This window comes from Natrix helvetica (genome assembly GCF_964273705.1).
Source record: "Natrix helvetica genome assembly, chromosome: 1".
Lineage (NCBI taxonomy): Eukaryota > Metazoa > Chordata > Lepidosauria > Squamata > Natricidae > Natrix > Natrix helvetica.
This window is the reverse complement of record NC_138548.1, coordinates 206965983-206980435: the sequence shown is the minus strand read 5'-3', so window position 1 is coordinate 206980435 and position 14453 is coordinate 206965983. Positions and strand designations below refer to the sequence as shown.

General features: G+C 40.3%; 1 protein-coding gene across 1 annotated transcript in view; it reads right to left on the bottom strand.

The window, feature by feature from the left end:
• Positions 1 to 4923: 4923 nt before the first annotated feature.
• The window catches only part of ENDOU (endonuclease, poly(U) specific), a 28318-nt gene continuing 18788 nt past the window's right edge, over positions 4924 to 14453 (bottom strand). Inside the window, exons 6-10 of the mRNA XM_081951637.1 lie at positions 13766 to 13968; positions 12460 to 12576; positions 10904 to 11010; positions 7277 to 7419; positions 4924 to 6118 (exon numbers count right to left, since the gene is read on the bottom strand). Of these exons, the coding sequence (XP_081807763.1) occupies positions 6004 to 6118; positions 7277 to 7419; positions 10904 to 11010; positions 12460 to 12576; positions 13766 to 13968 (685 nt within the window). The 3' untranslated portion in view covers positions 4924 to 6003. The remainder of the gene's footprint in view (positions 6119 to 7276; positions 7420 to 10903; positions 11011 to 12459; positions 12577 to 13765; positions 13969 to 14453) is intronic.

Genomic DNA, 14453 nt, shown 5'->3' with positions numbered 1-14453 from the left:
CAGATTTTTCTGCTCGGTGTACAGTTGTTTGAACAATTTGGGCCAAGTATTAATCCCAACATTGAAAATGGTGCTGTCAGGAGGGTTTCCAGCATCACTTCTGACATTTGGCTGTGAGACGCATTCCCAGGGCAAAATTCTTAAATCTGCCCCATTAGTTTACTCTCAAGTTCTAGGCATGTTACATTAGTGTCATTGGCTGTTTAGAATTGTAGTTGAAGGATAGGTGGGAATTGTTTGTCATTCTGAGCCAAAATATGCAGAAAGGGTTTAACCATCCCCTTCTTAGAGGAGAATATGCCTCTTAGGACTAGCCATGTCTCATTAGAAACCCCTTCTGCTGTTTCCAAGCTGTGCCAGGAAGCAACCTACAGGGACTATTGTCCAACTATCACCCAGATGCTCGGTTGGAAAGTCATTAACTAAACACAACTAAAAAGGAACTCTTGGGAAAAGTTGGCTTCAGCACCCTTTTAAATTCCCCAACTTTGCTGCGCTCAGGTGGGGTGTGATGCTTAGACAAACCCTTTGAGATATGAAGCTCCCCCTGTCAGATGCAAGCCTAAGGGAGCCCCTTGGCAGCCCCCCATTGGCAACAGATGTCTAACAATCTACTCCCCAGCCTCTGTCCCTCCCCAAGCCACTGCACTGAAAAAGTCACTCCTGAAAATGATGACTGAATTAGATTGTCCTACTCTTGCTTTACACTTTCCCATAAACGCATACATAAATATGCACAGTGCTTCCCCCTTCTGCCAAAACCTCATAATGCCTACTTGATGAATGAAAACTAAAATCACACAGCACAGCCAAACTCTACTTCTTGTCTCTTACTATTGGCAGAAAATATAAAAGCTCTCTAAAGAAAATAAGAAGCTGACTTATGCTGGTGACTCAGAACTGCCTACTGTGTTTCCCTGAAAATAAGATAGGGTCTTATTTTCTTTTGACCCCTGAAAAAACGCTTGGCCTTATTTTCGGGGAGGTCTTATTATTTTTGAGGTGCAGGAGGCAGCAAGCGTGGTCAGCTCATGGCTGCTGCTATGTTGCAATATTTTCAGGATAGGGCTTATTTTAGCAAATGCGCTCAAAAGCTCGATTGGGCTTATTATCCGGGGAGTCTTATTTTCAGGGAAACAGGGTACTCTGATGGACAGCCATATTCCTGCGGGGCCTTAAAGACAGAGTGCCGGGATTTAAAACATTGTCTCCGGTGGTTTCTTTCTAACAGAAAGGTGTATGTCAGTTTGATTGGGGAAAAGGGAGGCAAGTGCATTTCATTATCAATAAAACAATGAAATCAAACAGCCCACATGCTGTACCTTTTGTAATGAAAATCAATCTTCTGGAAACCAGAAAGGCTATTCATCTGTGGGGATTTGAGGAAGTAGTAAGGAAGAAATGTGGTTTGGTATGACTTCCAAGAAACTGACAAATTTGTTCCCTAGATGAAATATGATCCATAAATAGTGTTGATTTATCTAAGCCTGTTCTCTCCACTGTGATTGCTATCTAACCTCAGAAAGGTCTCTATTTTCCAGCCTCTGCTTTCTGCTGTTCCTGGAATTACCAGAAGCATCTCTTTTCCAATATGTTTTGTATGTCCAGGATCACAAAACACAAGAGGCCAAGAAGAAGGATTTGAATAATATTCCTTCATACCACATCAGTCCTTGCAGCCAGCACATGATACTTAGGGCTTTATAATCCTGAGAAATAATGCCACTTTTTGAACATTTCTCATGATTCACTCTAATCGATGGATGTAAATCTGGATGCTGCCAACCTATAGCACTTAGCAATACCACTTAGACTTATATGCTGCTTCATAGTGCTTTTACAGACCTCTTCAGGCAGTTTACAGAATCAGCATATTATCCCCAACAATCCTTATTTTACCTACTTCTGAAGGATGGAAGACTAATCAAACTTGAGTTGGGTCAGAATCGAACTCCTGGCAGTGAGAGTGAGTTAGCCTGCAATACTGCATTCTAACCACCGTGCCATGAGAAGCTCATGCATATCCTGTGAGGTTAGTTGATCATAACTGGTAGTTTTCCTATTGTACGTATTGTATTGTATTGTATTGTATTGTATTGCATTGCATTGCATTGCATTGCACTGCACTGCACTGCACTGCACTGCACTGTATTGTATTGTATTGTATTGTACTGTACTGCGCTGTATTGCACTGTACTGTGCTGTATTGTAATGATTGTATTGATATTGATTAAACTTAGAGTGGCTATTTCCAATCAATACAAATTGAGTTTTGAAAATATGTTCAGTTGTAGTTTACATTAACTGGAAATGGCTCTAATCCACATTCAGATTATATGCTTAAATCTGGGAAAGTCATTGGTTTTATGGATAAGAAGCCACACCGGACTGTAAGATGTGAGAGCCCTCTTTTTCTAATAAGACATAGTATATTGTGCAATTATATCCTAATCTGTATCACAAGGTAGGCTTTTGGTAGACATCCCAATAAAGTCATACCAATAGCACAGTTGGTAAATGTAATTTGCATCAGCTGCATCACAACACCAAATGCCATATGGCACACAATTTGCATGATGATGTCATGATGAGTGTGATTTCATTTTTCTTCTCTTGTGCTCCTGCTACACTTACACTGTAGAGCTGTTAATAAAGCAGTTGGTCACTAAGCCCTCCCTACTTATAAGCAGCACTCCCTCAAAACATTGTGTTTCCATTATGCGAAGACCCACCTCTGAATAAAGATAGAGGTATTTGGCAAAAGTCAGACCGTGCATGCTAAGAGCCTCAGAGGTTTGGCTAAGAAGTCAGTTGCCACATACTGATGTGTACAGCTAATATGCTTTTAGCCAGAGGTCCATGGCTCTCCCTTTCCACTCCACTCAGGAAGCTTACACAGGCCACAGCTGTAAACTCCATGTAGAATCTTTTGGAATAAGCAAATTGTCCAGTCGAGCCCAACAAACGCATGCCTATAAATCAGTCCCTGGCATCTCCCTTTCTGTTTGTGTGATTGCTCTCTAGCTCCCCCCCCCCCATCCACGATCTCAATGTTTGGGTGTCACCTGTGACCCCCTGGCAGATGGTGAAGGGAGGACGACCCCTTTGCTCTGAAACAGTTGCAGCTGAGCCATCTGTCAAACCGCTCGTGGCTCAGTGCTCTGCAGCTCCAGCTTGAAGCTGGGCTACTATTCAAGCTGCTGCAACTTTCCTGCATAGGTTTGGTCTATCTATCCACCCTGGAGGCTGCTTTGGCTGCTGCTCCTCTCTTACACTGGGTGAGGAGCTGCGAGGTGCAGTGGGGGACAGCGTACCAATAGAGTTGGGACTAATGCTTCTAACACCGTTTTTCTTGAGCACAGGTTCTCCTAAGGGCTGTGTCATAAGACCGCTGTTGTTCACCCATGACTATTGGTCAAGGTTTGCCACCAACCATATTGTGGAATATGCGGGAGATACAACAGTAGGTGGGTCTTATTCAGGATGACAGTGAGGGTGCTTACCCTAAGGATGTAGAGCAGTGATGGTTAACCTTTTCGGCAGAGAGTGCCAAAACTGGAACATGTGCACACTGGAGCGCCAGAACCCGAAGAGAGAAGCTGGCCAGTGTGCATGCATGTGGTGGCCAGCTGCTCTTCTGGGTTCCATCGTGTGCATGCATGCCAGCCAGCTGGTCCGCATGTGCATTGGCAGCTGCTCTCTTCCAGGTTCTGATGCGGGTGTGCGCAACAGCCAGTTGGTCTTCTTGTGAAGACCAGGTAGCCAGTAGGTGACAAAACCTGGAAGAGCAGCTGGAGATAGCCGTGTGCCCACAGAGAGGGCTCTGCATGCCACCTCTGGCACGTGTGCCATAGGTTCGCCATCATGGGGATAGAGGGTTTGGTGAACTGGTGTAATAAAAACCGCCTTCTTTTAAATGTAGGAAAAACTAGAGAGATCATTGTCGATTTCAGAAGAGCCAGCCACACAGCTCTGTGTATTAATGATTCACCTGTGGAGGTGGTTAGCAGCATCAAGTTTCTGGGTGTGCAGCTAACAAGTAGGCTAACTTGGTCACTCAACAGTGAGACACAATAATGCTTCATTGCCTCACATCCACAGATTTAGAGTTTCCCCAAATGTAGTTCAACTTGGCAAATAATTTTCAAGGAATTCTAGTGCAGAGTTTTTTTTTTTAAATATCTATTATTATTGTATTGTTAGGGTATGGTTGCACAAACAGTGGATGGTCAGACTGGATTGGCATTTTTGTCCACCTATCAAGTCCTTCCCAAGAACTTGGGTTAGGCAGATGTTGTTGTTTGATAGTTTTAAAGGTGTCATCACAGGTTGCATTATTATTATTATTAAGCAACTTTATTGCAAAATTCAGTTAGGTATGAAATTCCAACGGTAACCATGTTTGGGTTGTGTATTGATCTAAAAATCTGAAATTAAACAAGTCAAAACTAAAAGTTTGTTGTAAGTGAATTTCTCCTCAATAATTATTTTCAGCTGCTTAATAATGACTTAAATTCTCAAATTCTCTGGCAAACTTTTGTTTGGAAATTTCTACTTAGAAGTTGTTACTTATTCTATCAGCTCACTTGGAATGACAGGCAGCTTCAGAAATAGAGACTCTTGGATCTTTAATTTTTGAACTGAAATAGATCAGTTACTGTACATATTTATATTTCCTGAGATTAGACTTGGAATGCCATGGAATCAGTCTAACAGGACACAGTTTCCACCACATCTAATGTGAATTTATTGAACAGTTTATCGAGTTTCAATTGAATGCTATAGTTAAACTCTGCCATATTCAGAAAAAAAATCTGAAGAAACTGTAGAGCTACAAGATATGCATATCTCCTGGAAAAAAAATATAATATCACTACTGGGGATAAAAGGCTAATGTAAGCATCATAATCGCTGTTTTAAAAATAAGGTACTCAAGCAAAGATTTATTAACCAAATCATACAGGTGCATTATAATTAATATATAATATTTTGCATCTCATTACATGTATATTTTTGCCATCAGCCTTTCATAACTTCACAACAGCCCTGTGAGGTAGGTAGGAGACCATTTTCTTCAGATGACCAATCAAAGGCCTGAGAAATGGTGGTTTTAGTCAAAGACTAGTCACTTGGTCCATGGCTCAGCAACATTTTGGACACAAATGTTAAGCTTTTAGTGCAATTTCTTAGTTTTCTCAATTTTAATGCTGCTTAGAGGCTGGCCAGTATAAGGGAAGGAATTCAAAGAACCCTGGACAATTAAATTTGTGTTTCTATGACACAGTAGGTATATTGGTTTTTTAAACAATATATTTAAAAAAATCAGAGAGCAACTAAATGGTTCAGAAATAGGAAATTAAGTACCATTCTTAAAGATTCTTTTGATATTTCATATAGTTATATTAAAAACTGATTTCGATTCTCTTCACCTTCTTGTCCCCATTTCTAATTAGTTTCCTGAGTAGCTACTCTTGCTAAATTGTGTGAATGAATGAATAAATGAAATGTGTGTGTGTTGCCTGTATGTGTGTGTGCGCACACACACACACACACACACACACACACACACACATTCAACTTATTGCAAAGTTTCTTCATTCTTTTTTGCCTAAATAGAAAGCAGGCTTATTTCAAGAAAAAGACAATGGCAGGTAATTTTAGAAATGTTCAGAACCGGCCTGCTCTCCATTGTTCATTTTTTTAAAAATCAAACATTATTTCACTTTCCATTCTGTTTTTACATTAGGTGAAATGTGTGTCATCTGCTGAAAAAAGTTACTTGGCACCTATGCCTTCCAGCTGAACTTACAGTCTGCCAAAGACTTGTAGATTTATAATCTCTTTTCACTATGACCCCTTCCAGATACTACGAGTACAACATTAAAAGATCAAAGAACACATACAATATACAGCAGTTGTGAAATGGCATGAAGAGAAATTAACATTGGATGTTCTGTGGATTGTTTCTGGGTCTTTCAGGTTTTTTAAAAAATCTTGCCAACCTCATGGGGTAACCACATAAGCTGTGGCAATATACTTTTTGCCATTGCCATAAGTGGATTTATCCCAAGTATATGTTTGGATATCCAGATTCTTGCCTCCAATTTTCAGATGACACCTGAAGGATAGAAAATTGGTACAAAATCATCTTTCTTAAATAAAAAGTTCTAGATTATTATTTGGAATAGGCTACAATTGAGTCAAATTACTAGCTGAATCAAGCCTTACAACAATTTCCCCTTTTCTCTGTAGCATCACCTTTATGAATGTTGTCTGCTTCAACTCCTTGGAAACCTCGTCATGAAAAGTTCAGATCTCCCATGAGTAGGATCATTTATGGAACAACCTTAAAAAACTGCTTGAATGAACCCGCTGATGTGATTCATGCCTTGAGGCTGCTAAATTCTGCAAGGTGTTATTATTATGTGCTACTCCTAAATCGTGAAAATCATTTGCCTGAACATTACTGGAAAAATTCAGAACTTTTACTCTACGTTGAATCAAGATCTTGAGATGTTTTAATGACCATTACTTTGCTGAGGCTTTAATTTGAAGGCTAAGTTTGTTGCCATATATTGACTCAGATCAATAAAAGAAATCAAAAAGAAGGGGGACATGGTGGCTCAGTGGCTAAGATGCTAAGATTGTCAATCAGAAGGGTTGGCAGTTCAGCAGTTTGAATCCCTAGCACCACGTAACTTGTCCCAGCTTCTGCCAACCTAGCAGTTTGAAAGCATGTAAAAATGCAAATAGAAAAATAGGAACCACCTTTGGTGGGAAGGTAACAGCGTTTCATGCGCCTTTGGCATTTAGTCATGCTGGCCACATGACCACGGAGACATCTTTGGACAGCGCTGGCTCTTCGGCTTTGAAATGGAGATGAGCACCACCCCCTAGAGTCAGGAACAACTAGCACATATGTGCAAGGGGAACCTTTACCTTTATTGACTCAGATAACCAAATGAAACCCTTGTCTTCAAAAGTGACAGACCTTTTCAAATCAGATGTTAGGGAGCGTACAGTCGATGTGAGAACATTGCTATTTCATTCCCTGCTTGTCAGCTCTGTTTCTGAAAATAACTGACTGGATGGAAGCATTCGTTTCACTTGGAAAGAATGATCCAATTTCATTCAGAATGTGAATACTTTCACTTTGGTACATGGGAGGTAGCACATCAAAAACATGCATTGGCTTCCAGACCATCCTTTATTGGCCCTGCATCTTCTCATTTTTAATTTCCGTGAAAATAACTCTTGGCCCTAACAATATACTTACACTTTTCCAGGCCGAGCAATGAAACACAGGGAATAGAGTCCAAATTCAAATTCAGGACTGCTTCCAATAAAAGCACTTCCAACCTCTTTGTAAAATCCATCAAAGTTGAATTGCATTCCTAACACATCTGGATATGAGGTCCACTAAAGAGAGGGGAGGAAAAAATGATGCTGGAAATTTTTCAAGAGCATTGATCTACAATGTTTGCAACAATAAAGTATTTCCAGGAATAATTTTGCATTATGAAGCCATACAAGTCACAAATTGTTATGCTCAGTTCAATGAGATAGGACTATTTGGGACGACTAGTGAACTTAAGAGGGAAGCTGTGTTTTATCAGCAGTGTGAGGCAAAGAAAATACATTGATGGTTCTTTTAGAATGTTCTTTCTGCGCCAACTCAGAATGCTCAAACTGCCCATAGAGCTGCTGATTCTGTTCTACAGAATAATTATTGACTCTGTCATCTGCACCTATATAACTGTCTGGTTTGTCTCTGCAACCAAACAGGACAGACACAGACTTCAGAGGATAATTAGAACTGCAGAAAAAGCAATTGCTACCAACTTGCCTTCCATTGAGGACCTGTATACTGCATGAGTCAAAAAGAGGGCTGTGAAAATATCTACAAACTCCTCACATCCTGGGCATAAATTGTTTCAACTTCTACCCTCAAAACAATGCTATAGGGTACTGCACATCAGAACAACTAGACACAAGGACAATTTTCCTCCAAATGCCATCAGTCTGCTAAACAACTAATTCCCACAACACTGTCATATATCCTACTAAGACCATATTACTATTATTCTTCTCTTCCTTCCTAGTACCTATCTCTTCCCACTTATGACTATAGCCATGTTGCTTGTATCTTTAAATTTTATATTGTTTTATTTGTTTCCTAGTATAATTTGATTGCTTATTAGTAACCTATGACTATCACTAAGTGTTCTATCTTATGATTCTTGATTAATGTATTCTATTTAATTTTTCTTTATGTACACTGAGAGCATATGCACCAAAGACAAATTCCTTGTGTGTCCAATCACACTTGACCAATAAAGAATTATATTCTATTTTATTCTATTTATGAGAAGGGAGGAAAAGATTTATCATAGGGCAAGTAGGGTTCAGTGTTTGCTCCATATAACCTCCCACATAAAGCTGATCAGTGATGCCACCAATGTCGTTTTGTATGCCCTTGACTGAAGATCAGTACACTCCTTCTGTTGAAGATGATTGTCCTCATTCAATGAGCATGCAACTTCTGGCTGCACATGGAACAGTGAGGGAGGAAGGAGACACTCACCTAGCCAGCTGGATCAATTGAAGCAACCCTAGTAATCAATGGGGTGACAAATGTCACGGCACTGATTAAAATAAGTCACATGATGGCCTATGCCTAAACCAGTCCAAGAAAAGCTCGAGAGAAAAGTTCCTAAACTCTTCTCAACCCTCTAACTCTCAATCCACCCTTGTTTGGCTCAGAATCCAACATAGTCAGAGTTTCAACATAGTCAGTGGATATTAATATGTGACCATGGCCAGCTCTACCACTAGACAGAGATAGCAACATGAACGTGGAACAAAATAGTTGTTTAAACATATTTCAAGTGTATACGAGTGTTTTTAAGTACAGTCATACATATAGGAGCAGATATATTTGTAAGATCATCTGGCTATCAAAATAACATAGCCGAGCATTATACCTGGACTTGGTGAGGTGGGATGGCATTTATGATTTTATCTCAGCCTCAGAAAAATGTTTTGGGCTAGAGTCCCTCAAGTGACTGATATCCTAATACCCAACATTTTCAAGCTCCTTACGATGCTCTAGAATTAATTCCATAACCAAGATGTCATCTGGTCTTGTCTCACCCACTGGCAATGCTAGGTGGCAGCCTAATACAGTGTTTGCCAAAAAGAAGGCTCCAGTGGAAGCTCCTGATTGGTCTTGCTGCTCCATATCTGAGCCAATAGCAGGGGAGAAAATATCAGGTGGACTGGGGAAAGCAATAGCGTGATAGTCCTGTTTGAAGAGACCGGTGCAGTGGGAGAAGGGAGGGAGGGAGGGGGGAAAGGAGGGAGGGATGTATTTTCCTTAGAGAAAAATAAAATCATTGTTTCTTTGAGAGAGAGAAATTGCTACTGTGTCCCAGAGACACTCCTAGAACAAGTGGGTGCATGAGTGTGTCATATAGGAGTAGAAGAGGAAATGAATGAAGGCTCCAGTGTTGTTCTCCTTAGTCTTAAAGAGCCTCTTCTGAAGCATTACTAAGGGAAGAGGGAATCCACAAAGAAGCATCTAAGATGGGCTTAACTCATGGTTTTCCCTGGAGGCTTGAATTCAGTCAAAGACTATTTTTGTGACATTGTGTGTACCCAAAATCTATCATCAGTCACAACTGGATAATTATGTATAAGTTGTTCCCTTTTCTTTCTTTCTTCTCTTTCTTTTAAACCACCGTTGTTAATAACGTATTTTCTGCAGCCTGTTTACGCAGGGAAAGCAGGCATTCCTCTTGCCCAAAACCACACATCTCCCTGCTATTGGGCTGCAGTCTGAGAAACCTTGCACCCATAAAATAGGAGTTAACTGTTAACATACTGTAAGAATCTTTCATGTTTTTATTGCAATAGGGTTTTTTCTTCCACTACTTATTCTTATTGTAGTGTTGTCATAGTTATGATATTGTTTTTCCATTAGAAACAAATCCAAGGAATCCTGCTGCTGTCTTCATAAAATACTTTTAAAAAGGACAAAACCTGCAAGATATCTTGTTAAGAAATGTCCTTCTCTAAATAAATGATAAAGATAGAGGGAGGGAGGGAGGGAGGGAGGGAGGGAAGGATGGGTGGATGGATAGATGATAGACAGACAGACAGATAGATATGGATGGATGATATATAGATAGATGAGAGAGAGATATGATAGACAGACAGACAGACAGATAGACAGATAGATATAGATGGATAGTATATAGATAGATATGGATGGATGATATATAGATAGATAGATGATAGATAGATAGATAGATAGATAGATAGATAGATAGATAGATAGATAGATAGATATAGATGGATGATATATAGATAGATGAGAGAGAGAGAGAGAGAGAGAGAGAGATGACAGAAAGAAAGAAAGAAAGAAAGAAAGAAAGAAAGAAAGAAAGAAAGAAAGAAAGAAAGAAAGATGTATAGACAGAGACAGAGATGCATGTATTTTTCTCTACCCATATACCCATGCTCCATTTAGCAACAGCCTGGCATTACAACAATATAACTAGTGCCATTACTTCTGTCATTATTTTCTCCTCCACCGCCATTTCCCAAGGAATGGCAGGCCTCCATAATATTTGTGTGGCTGTTCATCGCTTAAACAAGGAGAAATTTGCTTTCTTGACAAGGATCTAGCCAGTCAATAGCAAAGGATGTTGAAAATTATAGCTCAGTATTTCACAGAGAGGCTAAATAGACACACGGTATGCCTATTTCATCAGGCAATGTGCTGCGGCATCCTGGGGAAAGTGCCAGATGAATTTACAGCTGAATTGGAATCTCTTCTCATAAAGTGCATTAATCTTTCCCCAGTAGTGAAAGATTATTCATTTTCCCCAGTGAAACGTACCGGACCATCATAGCTGTAGCTGAAATAATTAACAATGCCCTGTTTCTCCAGAAGATAGAAACGAATCCAGTTGTGGAATCCAGATACTTTTTCATTCTTGATTTCTCCTAAAAGAAACCATAAACAAATGAACAGATTAATTTATATTCATAACAAAAATTATAAGTCATGTAACATCATTCCTTGCAAAGACGTTTTATATACAATTAAGAAAGGGCTCCATCTTATCAATAAGAAAAGCCGAAGAAAACCATTCAGGCTTGTCACTCTTCAAAGTCCTTGCTGAAACGGAGGAGAATTTTACAAAGTTCACTATATTATGATGAAGGGATGAATAGGAAGGATGATAGTAGCAAAAAGGAAGACATGGGTAAAGCTTAATGGAAAGGCAAAATGAAATTGAATCACTAAATGACATGATGGTTGGAAATTCAGAGAGATGGAGCCCAAGACACCCAACGGACTTCTTCTGCAAGTTGAACTACATAAATCAGGCGTGTCAAACTCAATTTCATTGAGGACTGCATCAATGAACTGAGGGAGGGCGTGGCCAGAGGCATGACCAACTCAATGTCACTCATGTCAAGGGCGCCTGTGGTGGCCCAAGCACTCTGCCAGCGAAAACGGGCTCCTGAGCTCCATTTTCAGCTGCGACTGCCTCCTGCCACCTTCTGCCAGTGAAAATGGAGCTTGTGAGGGCCACCCATGGCCCACCTGAGCTCCTTTTTTGCTGGCAGGGGCACCACGGGCTCGTCATTTGCTGTTTCCAGGGTGGCTCCACAGGCCAGATCTAAACATCCCACAGGTCGGATCCAGCCCTCGGGCCTTGAGTTTGATATCACTGACATGAACCATTTCCCCCCGTTGGTGAGCCCCAACAACATTGAGTTCATATACAACTGTATTTCGAAGGAGCATGAGGGTGTCCCAAATAGGGAATATCTTTAAAGGTTAATCCAATTCAGTTTATATCAGCAAGGTCTTCATCCTGTCAAGGTCATCAGTTTGCTTGTAGCAGAACTGTCTTTAATTTACTACAAACATCCATCTTTTTTAAGGGCTAAAATGTGCTAAAGCAATATCAGATGACAAATAGTGGTTGTATTGATAGTCCTCAGGTTACAATAGCAATTGGGACTGGGAACCCCATCATTAAGTGATGCAGTTGTAAAGTGAAATAACATGTGATCATGTTGCTTAATGACAGCAGTCCAAGGAATCCCAATTTATGGTTGTTGTGAGCTACCCAGGGTTGCTTACAATAGGCTGTCACATAAATCTAATAAATAAATAAGGACCTCATATGATCCCGACTTGCAACTTCCTGCTGGCTTCCCCATTGACTTTGCTTGTGGGAAGTTGGCAGGGATCACTCTGATTGCAATCATGAAGATTACAGGGATGCTGCAACAGCCAAAACTTCAAGAACTCATTGTGAGTCTCCCTCATTCAGCACAGTCATACCTTTGAGTAATTGCTAAACGAAAGCTCATAACCCGAGGTCTACCTGTAGTGAAATATATGAAAGAACATCAGCTTGTTTTAAATAAACCTACCTAGAAAGACATGTTCAAAGCCACTGGAGTCACCCTCCTCATCCTTGCCTCTGGAATAAAGGCCAAACCACATATTTTTAAGATCGTCAACAAACTCTGCTTCTGTGTCATAACGATCTAGGATGGAGATACAGATGGATGAACAACAATCATTTATTTCTCATTACCTGAAGACTCCACAAAGAATACTCACATCGCCCCAACAATGCTCTATCTATGGAGCAGATTTTTTTTTGAAAGAAATCGAAAGTAGACATGTTTGATAGAGATGGGAAGAAGGCTGGGAGAAAAATGTGCTCTTTGAAATTGTTGTCCACAGCTTTTCCATTAATTCTGAAAATGTCTAATTTGTTTGCTTTAGGAATCATAGGTTATGAGAGTGCTGTGAATCATCTCATATGTTGCTTTCCTCAATCACAGAACTATTTCCAGGAACTTCTGAGATAATGAAAGCTTGATCTATTCATCCATACACTCAGCAACAAAAGATACGGCTTCCACGTGATACAATGTTAGACCTCAAAGGAAGGGGTTTGACAGCAAAACCAATTTTCTGGAGGAATCCCCATGCTAAGCATAATTATATGCAAAATTTGCAACAACCCTGGTCAAATTGTAAGTTTTCGTGAATTCCCCAAGAGAATAGCAAGCAAATTTCTAGAAAGATATTTAACTTTGTATCATGAACAGCCCAGGGGTGGGTTCCTGCCACCATTGCTACCGGTTCAGCGGACAAAAAAAAAATCTGTGCATGTGCACATTTACACTTAATACAATACAATACAATAGTAGAGTTGGAAGGGACCTTGGAGGTCTTCTAGTCCAACCCCCTGCCTAGGCAGGGAACCCTATACCGCTTCAGACAAATGGCTATCCAACATCTTCTTAAAGACTTAAAACAGTCTGTGCATGCGCACAAGATTAAAAAAGAAAAAAAAATTTTTTTTCAATGAAGACTGGCCTGTGCGTGTGCAGAACAGGAAATCAAGATGGCACCGCAAAGGATAGAACTGTTTGGGTCATGTGTCCACTGGAGTTACTACCTATTCGGTCGAACCGTACCATACTTGTAGGAACCCACCTCTGGTACAGACTATGTCAGCTTCTGTTCACTTATATTCCTTGGAATGAAATTTGACTAGGGCTACCTAATGTTTCTTCATGCAACTGTACATTTTACAAGGTCCACCTGGGATAATTGTGTTGGGCTTTTTGCACTGAGCAGAACACTGAGGTTGACCACTTCTATGATTCTGTGATTCTATATAAAATAATTTTCATTGTCCCTCAATTACCAAAGACTTACTTTTGCTGTGAAGAAATGTATACAACTCTTTCATGACCTTAGTCTTCATGATCTCCTGGAGGAAATTGTCCTGTTCCTTCATCTGCTCTTTGGTGAATTTCTCCTGTGTCCCAACATGTGCATTATAATTATCCAATAGCTTGATGAAGCTGGCAAAAGTTGGCTTTGAGAAGAGTTTCTCATGGTTGACATAACTGAAGAGCCTGCCCAATGAAAAACCATCTGGAGTGAGACTGGCCTACAGTTTACCATAGGCTCAGGATTCATCCCACACTCCATAACAGATTGGAAAAGTGATTTCATTCATAACCAGTGGCATAACAACCTCTTCACTGTTCCTGTGTGGGATCGGCAACTTTCCAATTGCAGTATATGTAGCTGAGATGGCTCTACTACCACAAAAGTGTGGTGCTGAGAGCCATTCTATGTCCTTCCCTATTTCTGCCAAGCATCCATGGACATATGGCCTTTCAGGATCCATTCCAAGTGGATTGTAACTAGTCAATATTTTGCCTTAGATAAAAGGTAGAGACAATTGGTTCTTCCTAATCACCTCAGCCTTGTCTGATGTCGATTTTCTAATGTAACAGCCCCTGGGTTTGAACCTGGCCTTTTTTTTTTTCCTACATGAAAAAGCAACATTTGGTCATCAAAATTGGGCTCCTGCTGTAGTTCCTATGCTCCTGGA